The 24,010-nt window shown below is 35.2% G+C and overlaps 1 protein-coding gene across 8 annotated transcripts in view; it reads left to right on the forward strand.

Annotated features, from left to right (window-relative positions):
* The window catches only part of FAM13A (family with sequence similarity 13 member A), a 344,460-nt gene that overhangs the window by 155,212 nt on the left and 165,238 nt on the right, over positions 1 to 24,010 (forward strand). For all 8 annotated transcript variants that reach the window (XM_087863995.1, XM_045791832.2, XM_045791857.2 and 5 more), the window contains one exon: positions 15,873 to 15,959. In XM_087863995.1, coding sequence (XP_087720121.1) covers positions 15,873 to 15,959 — 87 coding nt within the window. The remainder of the gene's footprint in view (positions 1 to 15,872; positions 15,960 to 24,010) is intronic.

Consider the following 24,010-nt stretch of genomic DNA (forward strand, 5'->3'; position numbering starts at 1 on the left):
AGACAGTCTTTATTAGACAGTGTCACTTCTGCCCATTATATCCTTAGGAATTTCTTTGAAATTGACTTCAGAACATATGTCATTCATGTGTTCTATTGGACATTGCCATTATTGGACTGGGAGATCCTTGTCTTTTAATGCTACATTCGATAATGAGAAATAATTAGAGTCATTTTGAGCTGCAGCAGATCACGAAGTTGGGGAGTAGTGATTAAATATTAACTTTTGTGTTTAAAATTGAAACTGGCTATAAAATAATTATGTTGATTTTCCTGTGTGACTCATAAGCAAACTCAAAATAGTTAAAAAATGTTCTGAGCAAAAGCAAAATGTTAGAATAACCTTTCATAGTGACTAGTTTGAGGGAAGTGCTCAAGCATTGGTATGTGGTATGGCAAGTTTGATTACAAAGTTCAGTCTTATTCCTGTAGAGTAAAAGTCACATAAACTGATAGATCACATAAACTTTCTAAATTATTTCCCATATGCTTTTCATGCTCAAGAACACTGCATGTGTCTTTACTTTTCATTTAGGGCTACAGTCTAAACAAATTAAGTTCAACAAATGTTCATTCACTTTTTTTTTTATATTTAATATCTACGCTGTGCAAAGCTCTGGGCTAAGGGCTAAGCCTCTTTAGAAAAATAAAAAGACCTGTCCCTGCCCCAAAAGGAACTTACAGTCTATAATAAACACACAAAATCAGTGCAGGAGCAGAGGGGCAAATGGGGGGAGGCTTTATGCCAGGTATTACACTAACTTCTTCCGTACATATTATCTCATTTACTTCTTACAGTAGTCCTGTGAAGTAGATGAACTTAATTCTACTTTGAACTTGAGCAAGTTGAAAGAGTAAATTATTCAGGGTCAAGAGCAGTAAATGACAGAGCTGGGTTTTTAAACTCAAAGTACTAATTACAGGCCAAGTATAGAAATAACCAAAATCTTAGTTTAAGTTGGAATATCAGTGCCATGAACATTTATACATTTATTCAATATGTACTGTAGTAATTTAGTGTCAGGGAAGATTTCTGTTCCGATTCTAGTCCTTTATGCATTTACTACTCCTAACCTCTTCTGTAGCCCCTCAGTACTCCAAACTGGGTAGCAGTGGAGTCATAATAGAAAATAAAAAAATGTTTTGGTTTTTATGTTGTTTGATGCTTTGTGATTTGGCTGCGTTATCTTTCTGTGTGGGTGAACTTACATGGTAAAAGTGCCTAACTTGTATTCCCCAAAATGTTATTTTGAGCACCTAGGAACTCAGAGGTAGCAATAAATTAAAATTCACTTGCTCATGTCTTCAGATCAAACCTTTTTTGGATAGTGAGCTGTACATTTTAGATTGGTTCCGAGTTTTAAGGCTAAAAATTAGTAAATGATGTTTAAGAAACATAAAATTGCATAATAGATTGCATGCGTGACTCAAATAGGCACTTTCTAATAGTGGCGACTGATTAGATTATCAATGAATGTAAAGCATTAAGTAATAAAATAATACTAGAAGTTACTGCTTAGCTTGGGATAGTTCTGTGACTCCAGTCTTTAGAACACAGTCACATACTTACAATTCAGATTGCTGTTAATTTCTTTTCCCCAGACATTTTGTGTTGTAGAGTGTTTACAGATAAACACTAGAAAGTCATGTCTGCTCAGGAATCATTGGACTAGATTAGATATATCTGCCAGGTGTTAATTTCCTTCTTTCTTATTATGAAGAATACTTAACAGAAGACAGACTAAATTGCTTTGCTTATGAAAACATCATTATGCTCTGCAACCTTTAAACTACTTACAGTGAGATGGCAATAATTTGGAACCGATGCCTCAGAAGTTGCCTATTTTATTTTTATTTATTTATTTATTTATTTATTTATTTATTTATTTATTTATTTATTTATTTTTAAAGAGTGGGGGAGAGAGAGAGAAAGAATGAGAAGGGGCAGAAGGAGAAGGAGAATCGTAAGGAGGCTCCATGCTGGGCATGACACAGGGCTGGATCTCATGACTCTGAGATCATGACCTGAGCTGAAATCAAGAGTCAGATGCTTAACCGACTGAGCCACCCAGGCGCCCGGAAATTGGCAGCCAATGACTAAGGAGCATGGGGGTATAAATTCCCAGCTCACTTACTCCTTGCTTGAAATGATTCTGTTGTATGTGTTGCAGAGTGTTTCCCAGAGCTTTCCCCTAAGTCTGAGCCTCAAAACTACTGTAAAAGCTCAATTAGCTTCATAATGATACCCTTACTAGCTACCGTCTTCCCTCTATTATCACCCATTTCCCTGCCGAACCACAGAAATAAACTACTTGCCCTCAATCCTTGTTGCAAGGTCTAATCTGGGTTGAGTGGGTGGGAGTCCAACCTAGGACATCTCAAATTCTCCTTCAATGAATCCCTTGCTCATCCTCCAGGTGCAGTTAATCCCCATCTCCTCTAACGTCTTAGGGTTCTTTCTTCTTCTCTTAAAACAAGCCTCACATTTTGCCTTGGGTGAGTTGCTTTTTTTTCTTGTGTTGCATTATAAGTTCTTCAGGGATCCGAATGATATCTCCTATTTACTTATCCTTTTGCTTTTCTAAAAGTGATAGAGTAACTCTTGCATTCTTGTGTCTTCCAAAACACTTATTCTAATTACTTATATTTATTCAAAAATCTTTTGAATTACATCATGTACATCTAAGTAAAGGCTAATTCAAATGTATTCAGGGAAGTCATGTAACCATTCTGGGAATTAGTACTGGTTGACATTTCTAGAGTATACAATAAAAGTTTGCTTAACAGAACTCCATCTAACTAATTTGCCAGATTAAGTAATTCTCTGCATTTGCTTTTAAAGCATACTGACTGCATGGCAACTCTGTGACTAATAAACTATACTCTTATATACTTGTTCATTACCAGTTTTACTTTATGCTAACCAAGAGTCGTTTGTCTTTTTCTAAAACTATTCGTGCCAGTTTGTTTGTGGTACCTGTATAACTTACTTAAACAAATGCAATGTTAATGCAATACTATAGCTATTTGTAGGAAAATGGTGCCAGAGTAGTTAATACAAGCTTTTGTAACAGATTCTGAAATCTTAAGGGTTTAACACAATCCAAAGTTATTTCTCACTCCACGGTGTAGTGAGTTGAGCAACTCTCCTCCATTTTGTCCAAACCATCCTCCAAAGTCGCTTCAGCAAAAGAGAGGGGTTGAGAATAATATGGAATGGTGTTATGACTACACCTGGAAGTGGCTTAACATACTTCTTACATTCCATTGAGCAGATTTAGTGTTATGGCTCCCAACCTAACTGTAAGGGAGGCTAGAAATGTAGTCTTCCTGGTGCATAAGGAGAGGACACAGAGGACGCAAAGAGACAGTGTTGTGTACACAAAGAATTATTTCTGTTGTAAAAGATAAGTTGAATACATTGGAGAGACTTGATAAAGATTTAAAGGCTTTATATTTTTACTCCACAAACATTATGATTATGGTTTACACAAGGAAGAAGGTGTGGAATTCCAAGCTACTGGGCATTCCCAAACAAATGCCCACATCAAAAGACTGGAAAATAAATGAACATTGAAGACTTATAAAGTAAAAAAAAAAATAATGTATTATTTATATGTGTCATTTTTATGTATTCCTGTTTTAGTTTACTTTTGGGGTTACCTAACCTGCAACTTTTCCTTATCTAATTAGATAGGAAGGATTCTTCTAGAGAACCATTATTTTATACACTTAATAGCAGGCCTCTGGAGATGGACTGCTTAGTTTCAAATTCCACCTCTGCCACTTACTAGGTGTGTGACCTTGGACACACTACTTTTACTTTCTGTACCTTAGTTTCTGTATATAAGAAATTTAGATAGCAAAAGTGTATATTTCATAGGGTTATTGTGAGGGTCAAATGAATAAATGTATAATAAGTACTTAGAAAAATGCCATGCATGTAGTAAGCACTATATAAGTGGTATCCAGTATTATATTTTGATTGTCATCATCATCATTATTATAAGATTTAATTCTACTGAGTGACCACACTATAAGTGACACTGTAATAAATACTTTAATGACTTAAAGTACTTTGGTAGAAAACAACAAAAAAGCAACTTCAGCTAAAGTTAGACCTAAAAAAAAAGAAAAAGAATTGTTTGGAAATAGGGGGGTATTTCACAGAATAGAAAGCAAAGCTGAGCACATGAGTAAGATGGCAGTGTGTAGGAGGCCCCAACCGTGGTTCGCCCACAAAAAGAATGATTTTGACAACTACTAATGGATGAAAATAGTTCTGGGAAAGCTTCAGGGTACAGTGAAGAAGCTCCAGCAACCAAGTGGAACACAAAAACCAAGAACGGCCACATAGATAAGTGTAGGAAGCAGTTTACCTGTATCAGCTTATTCCATGGGCCACAACACAGCTTGGTACCAAGATGGATCCTCTTGGCTTTGATTTCCCTCTGTGGAGGTAAAGGAGAGCAAAAGGACCCCCAGCAGCCCTCATTGCCACCATGGACAATCATACCCTGTAGTCTCTGCTATTGCTTACAACACCTGCAGACACCAATGCAAGGTAATAGATGACATGGAAAATCAAGAAAATATGACAGCAGGAAAGGAACACAGAAATTCCCAGGAATTGACCCTCAAAGAAATGGAGATCTATGAAATGCAAATAATTAAATATAATATTTATATTATAATTAAAAATAATTAAATATAATTAAATAATTAAAAATAATTATTTCAAAGAAGCTCAGCAAACTACAGGAAAATGCAGATAGATAACTCAGTGAAATCAGGAAAACAATACATGAACAAAATACATGAACCATAAAAAGGACCAGTCACATTCTGGAGCAAAAGAATATAATGAATGAAATGAAAAAAAAAAAAAATGCAGTAGGGAGCTTTAACAGCAGACTCAGTCAAGCAGAATAAAGAATTGGCACACTCAAATATAAGTCAATTGAAATTAGTCACAGGATTAAAAAGAATGAAAAAGAATGAAGAGAGCCTACAGGAGTTATGAGACATCAAGTAAATCAATATATGCATTATAGTTGTCCATCCCAGAGGAGAAGACAGAGAGAAAGGGGTAGAAAGCTTATTAAAAAAAAAAAAAATGCTGGAAACTTTCCAAATTTGAGAAAGGAAATGTACATGCAGATTTATGAAGTTCAAAGGACTTCAGATAGGATCAACTCAACACTATAATGAGACACATTATAATCAAATTGTCAAAAATCAAGGGTGAAGAATTTTGGAAGTAGAAAGAGAAAAATGACTCTTCACATATAGGGGACCCCCCCACCTACTAAGATTATCAGTGGATTTCTCAGAAGAAACCTTGTAGGCAAGGAGAGGGTAGAAGGATGTATTCAAAGTACTAAAAGAAAACAAAAGCAAAAATAGGATACCTGGGAAAATTATCCTTTAAAGAATGAAGGAGAGATAAATAAACCAAGGGACAAACAAAACAAAAACTGAGGGAAATTTGTCAACCCTAACGGCCTTAAAAGAACTGCTTAACAGAGATCTTCAAATTGAAATGAAAACATGAACAGGGGCACCTGGGTGGCTCAGTCAATTAAGTGTCCAACTCTTGGTTTCAGCTCAAGTCATGATTTTAGGCTTGTGATAACTAAGCCCTTCATGGGGCTCTGTGCCCTGTGTCCGGCTCTATGCTCAGCATGGATTCCCTCTTCCTCTCCCTCTGTCCCTACCCCCACTTGCCCATACGTTCTCTCTCTAGAATGAATAAAATCTGTAAAAACAAACAAACAAAAAGTGGTAAACAGGCAGAAGCATAAATCTCACTGTGAATATAGACAAATGCAGAATAATGTTACATTATAATAGTGATGTATAAATTCTAATCCTAAAATAAAAGCTAAAAGATAAATTTATTAATGGATACACAATTTAAAAAGAAGCAAACTCTGACTACAGGAAATCAAAGTGTGCCAGGGATGGTAAAAGTGTAGAATTACATGTGACTGAAGTTAAATGGTTATCAATTTAAAATAGATTATTATAACTACAGAAGTATTTTATGCAGCCTCAAGATAAAAACCTTAAGATGCAACCTCAATGAAAAAAACCTATATTTGTTACACAGAAGATGAGCAAAGAACCAGAGCAAATCTCTTCAAAAAAATTAAATAACAAAGAAGAGGAACAGAACAAATGCGAAACAGAAAACAATGAACAAAATGACAATAAGTCCTTACCTATCAACAATTAAGTATAAAAGGATTAAACTCTCCAAAAGGCATAGAGTAGCTGAATGGATTTTAAAAAACCAATATCCCTTTATCAGTCAATAAAGAAGATGTAACACACACACACACACACACACACACACGCACACACACACACATGGTGGAATATTACTCAGCTATAAAAAGAATGAAATCTTGCTGTTTGCAATGACATGGATGGAGCTAGAAAGTATTATGCTATGCAAAGTAAGTCAGAGAAAGACAAATACCGTATGATTTCACTTATATGTGGAATTTAAGAACTAAAACAAATTAATAAACAGCTGATATGAAGAACATTATAGACCAAATAGACCTAACAGATGTGTTCAGGAGTTTCAACCCAACAACAGAAAAATATACATTCTTCTCAAGCGCACACAGAGCATTCTCCTGGATCAATCGTATCTTAGATGACACTAAAAATCTTAACAAATTTAAGAAGATCGAAATCATCCCAGGTATCTTTTCAACTTCAGTTGAATGAAGCTAGGTATCAATAACAGTAAGAAAATGGGAGAATTCACAAATAGTTGGAAACTAAACAGTACACTCTTGGACAATATTGGGTCACGGAGGAAATTGAAAAATAATTTAAAAAGCATCTTAAGACAAATAAAAACAAAACCACAACTTACCAAAACTTATAAAACGCTACAAAAAGGACAGGGGAATATTTAAGATGCTTAGGGAGGAAATTCATTGTGATAAAGGCATACATTAAAAAACAAATTTCTCAAACATCCTAATTGTACAATCAAGGAACTGGGAAAAGAAGACAACAAAATTAGCAGAATAAAGGAAATAATAAGGATTAGAGCACAAGTAAAAAACAGAAAAATGATAGAAGAATCAACAAAACTAAGTTTTGTGTGGAAAAGTGAAAAAAAAAATCAAACCTTTAACTAGACTTACTAAGAAAAAAGAAAGAAGACTCAAAATCAGAAGGAAAGAGGAGATATTACAATGGCTATCTCAAAAATAAAAAGAATCATATGGGACTACTATGACCAACTATGTGCCAACAAATTGGAACCCTAGAAGAAATGAATACATTTCTAGGAACATAAAGCTTGTCAAAACTGAATCAAGAAGAAATAGAAAACATGGGAGGTTGGATCAGTAATAAAATAATTTTCAACAACAACAACAAAAAGTTCAATACCAGGTTCATCAGAAAATAAAAATAGAAATTCCGTATGACCAGCAATCCCTCTTCTGGGTGCATATCCAAGAAAATGAAATTAGTGTCTCAAAGGGATATCTGCACTCCTATGTTCCTTGCAGCATTATTCACAATAGCCAAGGTATGGAAATAATGTGAATGTCCATTGAGAGATGAATGGATAAATAAAATATGTTTATATCTACAATGGAATATTATTCAGTCATAGAAATAAGGAAATGCTCCCATTTGTGACAATATGGATGAACCTGGAGGACATTATGCTACATGAAGTAAGCCAGTCATACAAAGACAAATACTGTATGATCTCACTTGTATGTGGAAGTCTTAAAAAGTTGAACTCCTGGAAGCTGAGATTAAAGTGGTGGTTGACAGGGGCTGGTAGAGGGGACATGCAGAAGTGTGGTTAAAGGGTACAGAGTTTCAGTTTTGCAAGATAAGTTCTGGAGATCTAATATACAGCAATGTGAGGTTGGTCACAGACATGCTCTGATTGAAACACTGTATCCAGTATGAGAAGGGTAGTTTCTTCTGTCTTCCCACAAAGAAGGGAAAATAAATGCCAGACATGCAAAAACATTAGTGATCCACTTTGGTGCTATAAGAGGCAAAAAAAGATTGAAATGCCCTTTACATATTAAGGTCAGGGATGGGGAATGGGACAAGCATATAAGTAACTGCCACAAGCAACAAGTGATCCAGGTTATCATGTACGTGCAGAGTAGATAAGAAGAGTGGACTGAAGGCCTTTGGAAAGCAGAAATAATTTAAATTTGTTCTGGTAGGTGGAAGGAACTAAAACTTGTCAGGAAAGGAGTGACTTGCATGGGAGTTTTAAATTAGAAAATTCCACATCCGTGAGTTGGATAAACTGAAGGAGAGAAGAATCAGAAGAGGTTGTTTTGGTTTCATCAGTCTGTTCATTCAACAAGCATTTATTGAATGCCTGCTATGCCCCCAGGCAGTGTTCTATGAGCTGAAGAAATAGCAGTGAATTAAAAAAAAAAAAAAATCCCTGCTCTTACGAGTTTGCCTTTAGGCCAGGGGACACAGCAAAACATTAAGGAAACTAATATGCTATTTGATGATAGATTCTGCGAGAAAATGAAACCATGATAAGGACTTGACATTAAGGGTATATGAAAGAAGAGAGGGAAGTTCAGGGCACTGTTTCAATATAGAAAAGTAAAGGAAGGTTTCCCTGAGCTAGCCTTTGAGCTGAGATCAAATGCTGTGGTGGAGCAAGCCATGGAAACTTCTGGGGCAAGAGAGCATTCCAGGCAGAGGGAACAGCAAGTGAAAAGGTCCTTAGTCTGGCACTTGCTAGCTTGCCTGTGGTGGTAGATCACTATTCAAACCCCTCCACATAGCAATAAAAAGTAGAGCTTCTCCAAGTCAAGACTATGAGCAAAGAAAGCGTGGTCGGTTAGATTATCAAAGAAAAGCACAGATACTAACATTAGATCTAAAATCACCACAATAACATACAGACCCCTAAACCAACCTTAAAGCAATAAATACTGTGGCAAAAATAAAGCAGATGGATAGTAACTGGGCAAGTTGTTTTTGATGAGAGCCTCTCCAAAGAGGTGACAGAGGAGCTGCAGGAAACCCTATATTGGATTGTAACGTTAGGATCTAGTGTCCAAACATTAATGCTTAATGATGTATAAAATGATCTTTGATTTAACCAGTTTTTGTGACAATTCCATGCTCATTCCTGTTTTAAGTTGAAATGACTTGCCATTTTTTGTAAAGCAATTTTTAATATGCTTAAAAGACAATTAAGGTTGTATTTGGGAATATTGTAGTTGCAGTTCACAAAGTAGATGTAATAAGTTCAAAATATATCCAGAGTTTGACTCCTTCTCGCTTCCTTCAGTTGTTTCCCTGATCCAAGCCAAAAAATCACAGGTTTCTTCCCAAAAGTATACATAGTGAAGGTGTAGAAAGTGCTATTTTCCTATTCAATTTGTTCTGTTTATTTATGTAAAGATAACATCCTATTGCTTTTGAGTCTTAAGAAAATATCTTTTTTTTTTTTTTTTTACAGTCAAATTAAGATTCATTTTGCAGATAGAGATAAGTCACAGCGGAGAGTTTTACGGCATTGTCAAGAGTGGTCTGTAATCTGCCGGTCACATTAGTCAGGTTCTGGCTATGTGCAAAGTAGCACTGTTCTGTACGCTTTTTCCTAGAGGAGGCCTCAGGCACAGGCTATTACCTCAACTTGTGATCATATCAACATTGCTGTCTCAACTTATGATCATATCAGTATTGTTCTCTGTCATCTGCTCTCCTTGTCACTAAATCTAACCAAATCACCTGTTGTGGGTTGGACCCCAGCACACCAAATACAGCTCTCTGACAGCTACCTTTTTATCATAATAGCTTCTTTTCAACCTACCCTCATCCACTGTTATGCTACTCAGGTTATAAGAAAATGTGTTAATATATGATTCCTAATATCCTAGAAATCCACAACATTTCTTTAATGGCTGGAAATTAATACTAGTGGGATAGGAGATGTAGGAGTTGACATTGTTATGTTTATTCATTTAACAAATACATATTAAATACCCACCAGATGCCGAGGATACATTGATCAAATCCTTGCCCTCATGAACCTCATAGTCTGCTGGGAGTGATAGACTAAGAAATATAAATAAAATTGTTAATGACAAATTTGAATAAGTAGTGCAATTTTTGAAAAGCAGGTTAATAAGAGAAGAGCATAGTCAGGGTAGCCACGTGCGATGGGATTATTAGAGAAGGTCTCTCTGAGGAGGTGACACAGGAGCTGAAGGATAAGAATGCAGCAGCACTTTGCTATGGCATTGTAGTCACAGTAGTGAGCAAGGGAAACCAATTATTTGCTTTCATAGAACTTCTATTTAGTTAATGATACAGAAAATAAACCAATAAGGAATAGATATGTAACTTTACTGTATAGAGAAGCAGTGATGAAGGAGACTATATGGAATTGGTCAGTGAGATAGGAATTTTTTTTTCCTACCAGTGATGTCCTGGCAGCTGATGGAAGACAGTAGTTCAAGAATAACTAGTTACCTGGATCAGATGTTGCTAAGAACCTGAGTAAGATGGAGACTAAGCTGGGACTGTTTCATCACTTTCTGCAGAGTGGTGACAAGAAACAAAACAAAACAGATAGGAGGGCTTTGAAAATAAAGAAGTAGAGATAGTGATGACAGCTGTTTTGAAGGAGTTAGCTATCAAGGAAAGCCAAGAAAGGGACCACAACTAGTGGGAGAAATGAGATTAAGGACATATTGTTTTAAAAACAAACCAAAAAGATACAATTCCAGAGCATGTGATTAATGGGAATGATCTAGTAGACAGGGAATGTGGGGATAACTGAGGGAGTGAAATCCTTGAGAATATAAGAGGAGATAAGGCCCTGAGCTGAGATCAAATGATGTGGTGGAGCAAGCCATGGAAACTTCTGGGGCAAGAGAGCAAGAGTACTGGAGGGAATAGCTGATAGGATCAGCATCTTATCTTTCACTGTAACTGGAGGGAAGGCAGAAAGGATGGAATGTTTGCAGACAGGTTTGTAAATTTGATGGTGGGGCAGTGAGTAGCATCTATGCCAGTGCTTCTGTTTTCCCAATGAGCTATAAGTGAGAATGGAAGGAAAGGGGTTTGAGAAAAGAGAAGACATGCAATGTCATGTTGGAGGGTGGAAAGTCAAGTTACTAAAGAAGTATAACAGAATTGCTATGCATTAAAGAAGACTCACTCAAGATTTATGATAATAAATTTAACATGAAACAGTCAACTAATTCTGTACCTTTTCCCAACCACTTTCATTTGCTTAATTCCCAGCACAGAGAAGGGATATAGCAGGATCCGTCCAAGGTTGTACTTTTTCCAGATGAATACAATGATTAAAAACAGGATGAAGAAAATTAAGTCTATTAGCAAAGGAATGAAGAACCATGAAATTTAAGCTGATTAAGGAGAGAACTGGAAACAGGAAGAATGCCCAGGCGATTGTGAAAGGTTAGAAAAGGAATATTACTCCTTCATTTGGTTTACCCATTCACTTCAACAGTTGAGCCCCTACTAGGCGCCAAGCATGGCTCCAGGCCCTGTGGATCTGTCCATGAGCAAGACTGACCCAGTCCTCTCACAGAATAGGGTGAGAGGGACAAGGAATTAGAACCAGTATTTTCTTTTAATTTTTTTCTTAGTATGGTTGACCCACAGTGTTCATTTGTTTCAAGTGTCCAACATAGTGATTCGACAAGTTCATACACTGTGCTATGCTCAGCACAAGTGTAGCTACCATGTGTCCCCATGCAACACTCTTACAGTATCATTGACTATATTCCTCGTGCTGAGCCCTTTATTCCCATTCATTCCATAACCAGAAACCTGTATCTCCCACACCCCTTCCCCTATTTTGCCCAGTCACACACTCCCTCCCCTCTGGCAACAATGGGTTTTAGAATCAGTAAGTATTAAAGTCAGATTTTGCTGAAGGCTATGAAGAAATAAAGAGTAGGGAGAGAAAGAGCATTAAGTGGGAGGGGAGAGCAGTGGCAATTTAGATAAGGTGTTCCAGGAAGGGAATCCTCTTTAGTGAAGTTGAACAAAGACCTGGATGAAAGGAGGAAACAAGCCTGTGAGTAACTGGGGAAGTAGTGTGCTCCGCTGAAGAAACAGTGAGTGCTTTTTCATCTTTTCATGTCATTAGTAGTTGAGTAGTAAGGCCAACAAACTGTGATAAAGTATTTTTTTCCATCCCTATTGTATTTTTAAATGGTGTTTTCAGGATACCAAGGTGACACAGCTGGGTTAAGCAATTGGTTGTTGCACAAAAGTCATTAGAGTGAGCAATCAATTCAGTTAAGTCACACTGAAGCAGATGAAATGTTTAAATATAAATATACCCTGTAATCGGGTCCGATGTGTTTATCATTGCCTTCTCCAATGACTAGCATTGGAATGCCACACAGGATAGGGTTCAGTTAATATTTGTTGAGTGAATTTTTATGCCCATATACACCTTAAAACTTAGAAATCATTCCCCCTTCAAACCTTTTCAAAGAGGTTCTAAGGGAGGAATTGAAACAAATCCAGGGTCTCTTCCTTTGCTCTGGGAGTGTGGGCGTTTAAATGACTTACTAAAAAGAATTAGATACTATGCACATACCATAAGATACACCTGTTTAAAATATACAATTTATTGTTTTTTAGAACGTTCACAAAGTGTGTAGCCATTACCTAATTCCAGAACATTTTTATCATCCTAAAAAGAAACCCATATAGACTGGATCCGTTAGGAATCCCTTCCCTCCTAGCCACCACTAATCTCCACTCTGTCACTATTTGCCTTATTCCAGACTTTTAATATATACGTAGAATCAGACAATGTGTGTCTCCTTATGTTTGGCTTTTTTCACTTAGCGTGATATTTTGAAGGTTAATCTATGTTTAGCAGGTATCCATACTTCAGTCTTCTTTATAGCTGAGTAATAATCCATTGTATTATACCATATTTTCTTTATCCATTCATCATTTGATAGACATTTTGGTTGTTTCCACTTTTTGGCTCTTAGAAATAATGCAGCTATGACTACTTGTCTACAGGTTTTTGTGTGGACCTTTGGTTTTAGTTCTCTTAGGCATATACCCACCAGTGTAAATGGCTTTTTAAAGGTGTAACTGTAAAAAAAAGTTTTACCTAAAAAATGTTTCTCACTTAACTCCATAATATATCTGTCTTAAAAGAATACATGAAGTTATTTCCAGTTACTTATTTAAGCTACTAGTGGAATGTATTAATTTTTCTCCAGAAATTTGAGTAACATTAGCCCTGCAGGCAATGTTCCCTCTGTGGCTCTGGAGCCCCCGGGCTCACTGTCCACTGCATGGGTGGGTGTCAGCGCTTCGCAGCAGTCTCGCAGGGCGTTGGGAATACAACTCTGAACAGGTCGTGGGTTACCTTTCTGTCAACAAATATTGCTGCTTCTTGAAAGAATACCAAAATCTTGAAATTTAAGACCTGGAAAGGTTTCTTAGAGCTCATCTTACAATACCTTTGTTTTAGAACTCTTTGAACCTAGGGGTGTCCAAAGGTTAAAATAGTTGCCTGAGTCCCTATCGCTGGCTGGTTAGAGAACCAGGATGAGAAGTCGGATCTCTTGACTGCCACCTCAGTGCTCTACTAAATTTTACTTTGTCTCTGTTGTCCTAAAACAAAAAATAAACATAATTCATGTAAGTGGCATTTTCAGATAAAAGTTTACAGAAAATGTTTTCAGAGTTTTATAGGGAAAAGCTAACTATCAGCCTCGTACTCATTAATTCACAGGGACAGGGTGGGGGAGATAAGAGTAATAAAGAAACACTATCCTTTTTAGTCTATGCATAAGGAAGAAAGAATTGCAGGCATTTGTAAACACTCAGACAATCATAAACAAAGGTCCATAATTCCTATTAGCTTTTCTTAAGAGTCAGTCTTTTTTCTTCTCAACACATTCTAACATTTACATCCCAGTAGTTTTAAAAGGGGGTATAAAGATTAAGCATAATTATATTATCCGAGTGTAGTCAAATTACGTAATAGCTTATACAGTTAATCACTTGGATCTCCTAAATGTCATGCTGGATAGAGTTTATCCCTCTCACAGTGAGTCAGAAGTGGGAATGGGTTCATTCACTATTTCCAGTAAGCAGCTTACCGCCAGCAGGTGTTGTGACTTGTGGGAAAGGGTAGGACTGGAATGCATGCTTATTTGGAGAGCTCAGAAATGTACCCTTGGGTCCTTCCATAGAGCTGTACGTGAGGCCACAGGCAGCTGAGAGTGTTGGCAGTACCACAGCTACCCCCAGCTTAGAGGAGGCTCTTGATCCCCTCTGAGTCTGGTAGTATTGCTCACCAGCACAAAGCTGGGAACAGGTGCCACATACAGCCTTCTGGTCCGGGCACGGGTCTCAGCTCTGCCACTCTCTGTGTGATCTTGGGCACATCACCTCAGATGTCCTCAAGTACCCTGTCTGTAAAATTAGCTGATTTTTTAAAAACTCTTTTGGCTTTAAAATGTTATGGCTCTACAACATAGTGGTTTAAGATGTCAAGTATATTAGATATTGGAGATATCATATAAAAGTGATATGAGTTCATAAAGTTATACAGAGCCATCTTTGAGCCTGTGTGACGTTGGGCAAATTACTTCTGTAAGATTTTGTGTTATCCTTAAAAGGGGAGTGATGATAATAGTACCTAACCCTGATAAGGCTGTGGGGGGCAAAAATGGCATTAATGCAAAGACTTTAGCATAGTGCCTCATATATCCTAAGATTCAGTAAGTATTTTTTAGTAGCAAGTAGTAGTAGTATTTTCTTTAGGGACATTTTATCCTAATGATATACTGTTCTCTTTAGAAATAAATAAAATTTCAGCAAAATTTAGTAATATTGTAAAGTATTTGACTAAAATATTGTTTAAAAGATTATAATTAATTAACCCTTAAGTAAACTGGGGGGAAAAATCATGATTTAGATAATGAAGTGGTGGACGGTGGGCAACTTCACTGTTGTAGGTTAAAAAAAATAAGGGAAGAAATGTGATATTGAGGTCAAGGTTATAGAGCAAGTGAAAGAAATTGAACTTACTTTCTCCTTAGTTGTATTGTTGTCTGTAATCTTCCTTATATATATTTATCTCTCTTAATTTGGTGATGAAATCACTTATAGAAATTTTATGCAAATTTGTGGCAATTGATAAGAGGCCCTACACTGTATTTTTAAAAATGAGATTCTTGTTTTTATTTATCATGTAGAAATTAATAGTAAATCCAATTCCATGTGAACTGCCTTCTTGTAATTTCTGCTAGCTTTGCAAGTACTATTTTGATGTGAACCAAGGGCTTAGAAGCTTAATAATTTTGGAAACAAATAGGCAGATAATTTTCCTCAGTTAGGATGTCGGTATAAAACTACCACTATTCATTCGTGGTTTGCTAACCTTTTTGAAGGAATTTAAGAAAAAGTATTTACATAATCAGAACCCATTTGTAAAAAATGGTAGGGAAAGGAAACTCTAAGTTTGGTGGTTCGTATCTTGGAGAATTAACTACCTAATTCTCCAAAGAAGAGGCGAGCTGTCTGTGGAAATGTAAGTGACATGATAGTGTAGATGAAAATCTCAATGCTCGTCTCTGAATATATACGTTCTGTGTGTCCCACACCTACTCCATCACCATCTTATCATGCTTCAGTATTGTAGGTGAAAAATAAGAAAGGAAACATTTTGACTCCTCATGACAAATCTCAGTGGCTTCTGGTCTAAGTTCAATCCAGAAATGCCTTGTCTCCCATAAAAATTGCTTTTCACTACAGTGTAATTTCCAGTTAGGGTAATGTTCTTTGGTTTCTAATATTTCTTTTATACTTCTTTTATAGGAGGCCAGTTGTAAGAACCCCTTACCTAACATCCTTCTGACAAAAGACTTAGAAAGAGACATGCAAAAGCCATCTCTAAAAACCAGGGTAAGTTGTCTACTCCTTTGGGTTACCGTGAGAAACGTTTAGCAGGACTCTTGATGTTCTCATGTTTCCATGCTCTGTTTGTTGCATTTCCCTCAGCCTTTATCTTTGTTTTTGGACCTGGTTGCCTAAAAAGCACTTTTTAATTAGTACATTTAATCGAAGGTGATATTCATCCCCAAATTATCAAGACACTCTTATTTGACAGTGATATTTCTTAGTCCATGGTTTTGCTTCTACTAAATCAGAATTGTTTGCAGCCTACATCATAGGAAGTAGTCGAATACAGTAGCTCTTTCCTTGGTTGCTTTGAGGGGTAAAACACAATGTCCACCTGTAATTCCTCTTTCAAAATAGAAATCACTTTATTGATTTTTCATAATTATAAAAATAACACATAATCAAGTAAGTAAATTTTAACCAGAAAGAAATAAGATCATACATATGACAGAATAGAGAGTCTAATGTGTAAATTTTTTTTCCTTATTAAGAAAAATCCAAAATGCACATAATTATTTTGCCAGTGAAAAGAAAAACCCCTTTAACCCAAAATATGTAATGGAAATTTCTTTGATCATTTGTCCAACCAGAAAAGTGATTGCTTTAATTTTAGAGTTCCTTTTCTAATCTTTAATCTTTTAAGTAGACCTTCTCCTGTTTACTTTGGTATATAGAATATTCCTCACTGGCCACCAGGACATTTATAGAGCTGTTGTTTTACCCCATTCTGAGGGAAAAAAAAATGTTCACCAAATTTTCCTGAATCCATTGTAGACAAAATTTAAAAGAATTCTAATCTCTGATTTTAATTGCAAGTTACCATAAAAATAATTCTGTAAAAGGTAAATTAAATGAAGTATTGAGTCATTACTTAGTGTCTTGATTATAGTAATTCTAGTTTATTTTAAAAGAAATTAAAAAACCTTTTCTTATAAAACCTATTCCACCTTGATTTTTTTTTTCTGGAAAATTATCCGAACTACCCAGCATGCTTTCCTTTTCAGATACAAACTACTTTTTGAATCTTTTTCTCTGAAATATTTATGTCTGCAAACTTATGTATAATTAGCTCAAATGTATAATAGAAATTTTGTTTATTGTGAATTAATAAAAATTCAGTGTAAAAAGTATACTCATAAATAAATACCTTGAAAAGGGTAGGATCAGAGGGAAATCATTAGGTAGCATTTACTTATTAATTCAGTATATTAATGTAGCTGCCTTTATGTGGAGAGACCCTAGATGAATCACTTCCTAAATAAAGATAATCTCAAAACCTATCACAAAAGTTGTTTGATGGGATTGTATTACTCTTCTGAAATTAATCCTATTTGGAATTTTTCAGGTATGTACAGAATCAGTAATGTGCATTTATTATCCCCTGTCAGTCTCAGTGTATGGTTCATGAACAAACTAATCCAGTAGAGAAATTACCATTAGTTAAGCTTTGGTTTTTAATTTAAGCTTCTCTGTGGCCTCACATAAGCAAGTTTACATTTACATGAGCAAACTAAGCTCTGCTTAGTTTATGGGTGATTAAAATCCTTGTAATTTCAAATCCCAGATATGAGGCAGAACATGTGAGCTATAAGAGATTATAAAGCACTAACTCTTTCACCAGGATTTTATCTTAAGATCTTTCTTCCTCCAATTGATCTTGGAAAGCTAAAGCTGAGAACATCTTCAAAATATGGTTGATGTGTCCTTTCTAGAGTGACTTAGTAAGCTGTGAGAATGATGTGTATCCTCGGTATTAATGTTACTCCATTTGGCCTCCATAGCTGTCTTTCTCAGATATCTCTAGTTACAGCTGTATTTGCCTTGGACAGCTAAGTATTTGTGATCCCTATATGGCTAGAGATGTAAAATGGTAATCCAGAAATGGCATATGTCCATTGACTCTGGAGATGTCTCTCTAGTCTAAGCCATCTGTCCCCATCTGTGTTCCCTCTGCCCCGCCAGTTGTTGTCACTGTTCTTAGGCAATAGGAAGGATTATATTTCTCTTCCTTGGGTAGGAAAGCCACTTCTTGATTTGAGTCCAAGCTAAAAAAACAAAAAACAAAAAACCTCCATTTCACAGTACATGATACTTCCTGGATGAGCAAGTATCACCAGCAGCCCTGGCAGCTCAAGGACATACTCGTATAACCACATCATGCCCAGTACCAATACTGTGTAGAGTACATATGCAAACAAATAACTGGAATAGATGATAAAGAAGAGAACATCAAATAGATTTATAAGGAGGTATAGAACATAGAGAGGCACAGCTCCTTATGACCTAATACACTTAAGACTAGAGAAGACAGTCTTTTTTCTACCAAACATAGGTGCTCTAAATAAGCCTCACAACCCATATTCATTGGTCACAGTATAAACCTGGAATAGGATTCAGTGAACTGAGGGTAGAAAATTGTTTTCCTTCTCTCTTCTGTTGGGGTATGCTCTGGACTTCCAGCGTAGTTGCTGTGTTCTTGACCTCAGCAAAAATTCAAGGTCAGGTCATTGTATGGGAATGAATATCAGATTCATTCAGTGCTAGGATGGAGGTATAAAATAAAAGATTATGTGTTTTTCTTCCTGACTTTCATCAGTGGATAAAACTGTGCCGATAAAAATTAAATTACAAGCACATAATAGTTTTAGTCATTGGATTCTCTTAGTACTTTTATAGACGTTTCCTTTAGTATACAAAGTCATATTAACTATAAAATATGTGATAATAATTATCAGTTATCAAATATACTGTTTTGTAATAGAAGCAACTGTTAAATTATTTTTCTTTCAAAGGTTAATGGTTTCATGGATCATGAATTATTTATGAAGATTTTCCTCCATAATGAGAATAGTCCCAGTTCTATTTTCTTTAAATGTTTTTAAAAATGCCTATGTCTATTAGCAAAGTAAATTAGGAATTTTAAATAATGTAGGGTTTTGAGAAAATTTAGTGGCAGTATAATTTTCAGTGAGCAAATTAATAGAGTAATTTAATAAGCATTAAGTTTTACCAAGCTTCTAAGTTATTTTTAAAATATTGTTAGTGGACATGTATATATTTTACATTGTTTTAATTAATGTGTACATTCTAATTCGTTCTATTTTTTCCAGTAACATTATTTCTACTATACATTTCCATGCATCAAGCTAGTTTGCATCCTTATTTTTCTAATAAAAGTAAGAGAGAGAATAGTGATAATTATAGCTAGCACTGATCAAGTGCCAGACACCTGTTAATTACTTAATGTAGATCTTTTTTTTCTGTTCAATATGCTCTATCAATATTCACTTTCAGTAAGAATATGCGACAGTTTATTTAGGTAACATTCCACATTTTTCCAATATTTAGTTTATCTTCAATATTTAGATCATTTCTAATATTTTGTTATAAACATTTTTAAGTGAATAATTTTCACATGACACCTTTTATGCACATGTGGGAAGTATGGTCATAAATATGTACATCTTTAATTTGTCCCAACTTTGCAAATACCTTAAGATGTTGTACCAATTTACATGCTTAACAGCTGCAGATGATTGTTTCCATTTTTCACATCCTCACCAACCCTTGCTAATATCGGAGTTGTTTCCCCAGTCTAATGAATGTGAGATGCGTCTTGCTATTGCCTTAATATAGATTTCTCTACTTTCTAGTTGTGACAGAGACATTAATTATTCACTGAATACCCATGTGTTTCTCCAATGTTTCCCAGCCCCATTACAGTTAGCTGGGGCCAGCCAACTGCTTCTGGCCAGTAGGCTGTGAGCAGAAGTGACAAGTGTGGCTTCAAGGGCAGAGAATTCAAAAATTGTGCATAATTCTCTAGCTCTTTCTTATAGTACAGCAACAAGACAGTGGAGCATGGGTTCTTTAGTGGCTTTTATGGTGTGGAGACCCCCTGTCAAATTGCATTGGATTTGTGTAATGACTGAGAAATAAACCTGTTTTATTAAGCCACTCAGATTTCTGGGTTAATTTGTACCTTCACTATAATGTAGTCTATCCTGATTAATTTTATGGGGGCAGCTTTTCATGTGTTCATTAAGCTTTGGTCATATCTGTAATCATTAATCAGTGTACTACTTTCTCCTGTCGTTGCCAATTTTATTATTGGGTGGTTTGCTTTTTTCTGAGTAATCTGTGTGAGATTGTTAGCTGTTGTCAGTTATGTGTGTTCAAATACTTCTCCCAATTTTTTAGTTTTTGTATTGAATATGGTGCCTTTTGATGTATAAAAGCTTTTTATTTTAATGTCAAATTAATTAGTCTTTAGTTTTTGTGGTTTTTACATCTTGCTTGAGAAATGCTTACATATCTTGAGATCATTAAGAAAAGTCTTTTATTGTTTTCCAAAGGTTTTTAATTTTGCTTGCTTGGTCTCAATCCATCTGAACTTGAATTCTGTGTAAAGCATAAAGTAGGAATCTGATTTTATATATAAAAATCAATTAACTTAGCATATTTGTTCAATAGTTCATCTTTTCCCCACTTTTTGAAATGCCCTTTTTATTATATGTCACATGTTTTATGTGTGTTTTGGGGCTGTGTTATTGGTTGCTCTGTTTGTTTATCTCATGTCATTACCACAATATTCTAATTAGGGATATCTGGTAGAACAAGTTTCTTCAATTTTGTTTCCCTTCTTGAAAATTTTTTTGGGTCTATTGCTTTTGCAGTTGAATATTGTCAGGTTTCATGAGAAAATTTTAGTTAGAAATTAAGCTGAACTGATAGAGCCATTTCATGAGAATTTGTATTCCATTCATGACCGTCCTAGAACTCTCCACTTGCTCACGACCACTTTAATGTCTTTTGAATTTTTTAAAATGTAATTTTCTTCTTTAATGTCCTAGATAGCCCACATTTTGTAGATATTGTAAGTGAAATACTTAATGATGTCTTCAAACTTTGTTGCTGATATTTAATGATGTAACTAATTTTTATTGTTGACTTTTGTATTTAGAAGCCTTGCCAAATTCTCATTAGTTCTGATATTTTGTTGATCACTTCTCTCTGATTTCCTTTGTAGACAGTCAGTCATATCATCTGGAAATAATGAGCCTGTTTACTTTTCTTTCATGCCTTTAATCATTTAATTTCTTTTTTTCTTGTACTATGTTCTAAAGATTAAATAGAAGTGGCAATACCATGCCTTATTGAATTCCTTCCTGATTTTAAAGGAAAGTTTCTACATTTGACTTTTAAGTATTATCATGGCATATTTCTTTTTCTTACTTTTTTTGTGAAATTTTTTCACAATGCCAGGCACATAAAGACCGTCAATAAAGACCTGGAAATGAACAAATTATTTAATTGCTTTTGTTTCATCTGAGAGTAGTTTTCATTTCATTTCATTCAGTAACAGGTTTCCATTATATGTTTTTCTTCACACATACGCTTACTAGGTTTATGATATTTGCTGTGTTTGTTAGATAGGCTCTGTGAGCTTAAGGAGGTTCCCTTCTATTTATAGTTTGTTTAGAATTTTTATCTTGTGTGAAAGTTAAATTTTAGCAAATGTTTTCTTTTGTGTCTGTGAAGATAATTGCATGGTTTTTCTCATTTATTCTTTTCTTGTGGGGGGAGATATACTGAAAATGTTTCTAAACTTAAACTAATAATGCATCACTGGAACAAATCAGTTCTGAAGCTGATCTTGGTACATATTTTTTTAAACATTTTTTTTTAAGATTTTATTTATCTGTTTGAGAGAGTATGTGTGAGAGAGAGAAGGAGAGAGAGAGATCACGAGCAAGGGGGAGGGGTAGAGGGAGAAGCAGATTCCCGGCTGAGCAGGAAGCCCAATGGGGGGTTCCATCCCAGGACCCTGAGATCATGACCTGAGCAGAAGGCAGATGCTTAACCGACAGCCAGCCAGGTGCCCTTGGTACATATTTTTAAATACCCGCAAGCTTTGGATAGCTGCTATTGTGTTTAGTATTTTTGCATCTATGTTTTATCTGCTTTTGGTGTAAAGGTTATACTGTTCTAACAAAATGAGGTGAGGAGAATCTCTGAAATACTGTAAGATCAGGATTATCAGTTCCTTCAGTATTTGTCAGAATGTACCTATAAAACTGTCTGGGGCCTGGTTAGATTTATTGGTCTATTTAAATTTTATTTTTTTTATTTATTAATTTAATTTTTAATTTAAATATTGATTTTTAAATTTGTTTTGGTAAGTTGATTTTTAACTACTGATTCAGTATCTTTAACGCTTATAGTCTTATTCATGTTTTCTGTTTTTTTCTGAGTTCGTTTTGATATTATATTTTCTGGAATATTACCTATTTTACCTATATTTACCAGCATAAAGTATTTCAATGTTTCCTCTTACTTTTAAAGTCTTTATTTTATCTGTAGTTATAAACTTTTTTTCATTTCTAATATTATCTTTTGGAACCCTTTTTCTTGTTTGCTTTTGATAGGCTTGCCAGAGACTTCATTAGTCTTTGCAAAGAACCAGATTTTAGTTTTGTTGATTCTCTGTTGTATCATCGTTTTCCATTTCATTGATCTCTAATTATTTCTTCCTTTCTTCTTTGTATCTGTTATTCATAAGGTAGATCTTTTTTTCTAATGTCTGTCAACTTTTCCTCCATAACCATATATTATAAATATGTTTTCTCGTGTGGTTTGACACTGAAGCTTAATGATCTGTTCTCAACGTGTATTTGCTCTGTTTACTAAAAGCCTTCTTTGATGTGTTGAGTGTCCTTTATTATATTCAAGAACTCTCTTCTAGGATCATGTCATTTCCTTCCTTCCTTCCTTTTTCTGTGTTTTGTTTTGTTTTGTTTTGTTTTGTTTTTGGGCAATACGTTCCCAATGCCAGACACGTAGTGAACCATTGATAAATACTTGAAAATGAGCAAATGAATTAATCAGTTTTTTCTCTTACTCTGTATGAAAGCAATGAGTGTCTGTGTGTGTGGTTATGGGAAATTTGCTTTTGTAAGAATCTAGTCAAATTTAGTACATTTTTTCCTTTGGAAGGGGTTCAATAACCATTAAATACATAATTATATCTGGTATTTAAGACTGGGTTTTTTACGTATCTTTTCCTGATTTAATCTCTGTTGAGCTTTTCTTAAAATAATTTTCCATCTGCTTTTTCTGCCCCCATATCTTTGTATACATGAATATATGTTTATTTTACAAGATAGAAAATGCTTTGTATCTTGCCATCTCCCTGATAGGTGCTGGATGATAACATTCTCTGTTTATTTTTTGCCTCTTCCATTATCTTAGGAAATCACCTTTCAGTGCTTAGCAGCATGAGATTTAAAAAAATAAATAATTTTGCTCATTTATCATTAGAGTTATAGCTGTGATTAAATCTTTTATTATAAGCATATTCTTTATTTGATTTCGTAAGTCACCACTGAACTATTTAAAGAATTCTTGGAATTTGAAGAATTCTTCAAATCTTTTTATAATTAATGACCAGTAGATTCAATTATTTGGATAATATTTTTTTGTGTTTTGTGGTATTTTATAACATATAATATATAGATTATATATATTTTTCTTGTGCTATTAAATACTTATATACTAATACACACACACACACACACACACACACACCTGGGTGTACCTACCTTATCTCTCAATCCAGTAATTTAGTTCACTTAACTCCTGTCTGTCTTTCCAGATACTATAAGCAATTGTAATTATAGGCCAAGGAATAGAAGGACCTTATGAGAGTATCTGTAGATTAGCGCTCCCAAGGAATCTAGGATATAGCCAGCCTGGTCTCATAGTCCTGAGTAACCAACTTGCTAAGACTGGGTTTACATACCTGATCCCTGACCTTCTCCAGCCTGAAACATCTCCTCTTGCATATCTGCCCTGCTTTGAGAAACACCCTGAAGGGTTGGCTATTTCATCATTGTATCCTGTTCCAGGTAATAGGGATGCAAATTTGAAAAGCCACTGTCTCCTACTTCAAGGAACTAGGTTGGAGACTAGACATGTATACAAAACATCACATGTGCTAGACTGACTTTCTGATCTCAGATCAGCCTTTGGGTTCACCATCCTATTTTGCAAAC

The sequence above is a fragment of the Ursus americanus genome, chromosome 8 (genome assembly GCF_024610735.1).
Source record: "Ursus americanus isolate L20-20 chromosome 8, mUrsAme1.1.p, whole genome shotgun sequence".
NCBI lineage: Eukaryota > Metazoa > Chordata > Mammalia > Carnivora > Ursidae > Ursus > Ursus americanus.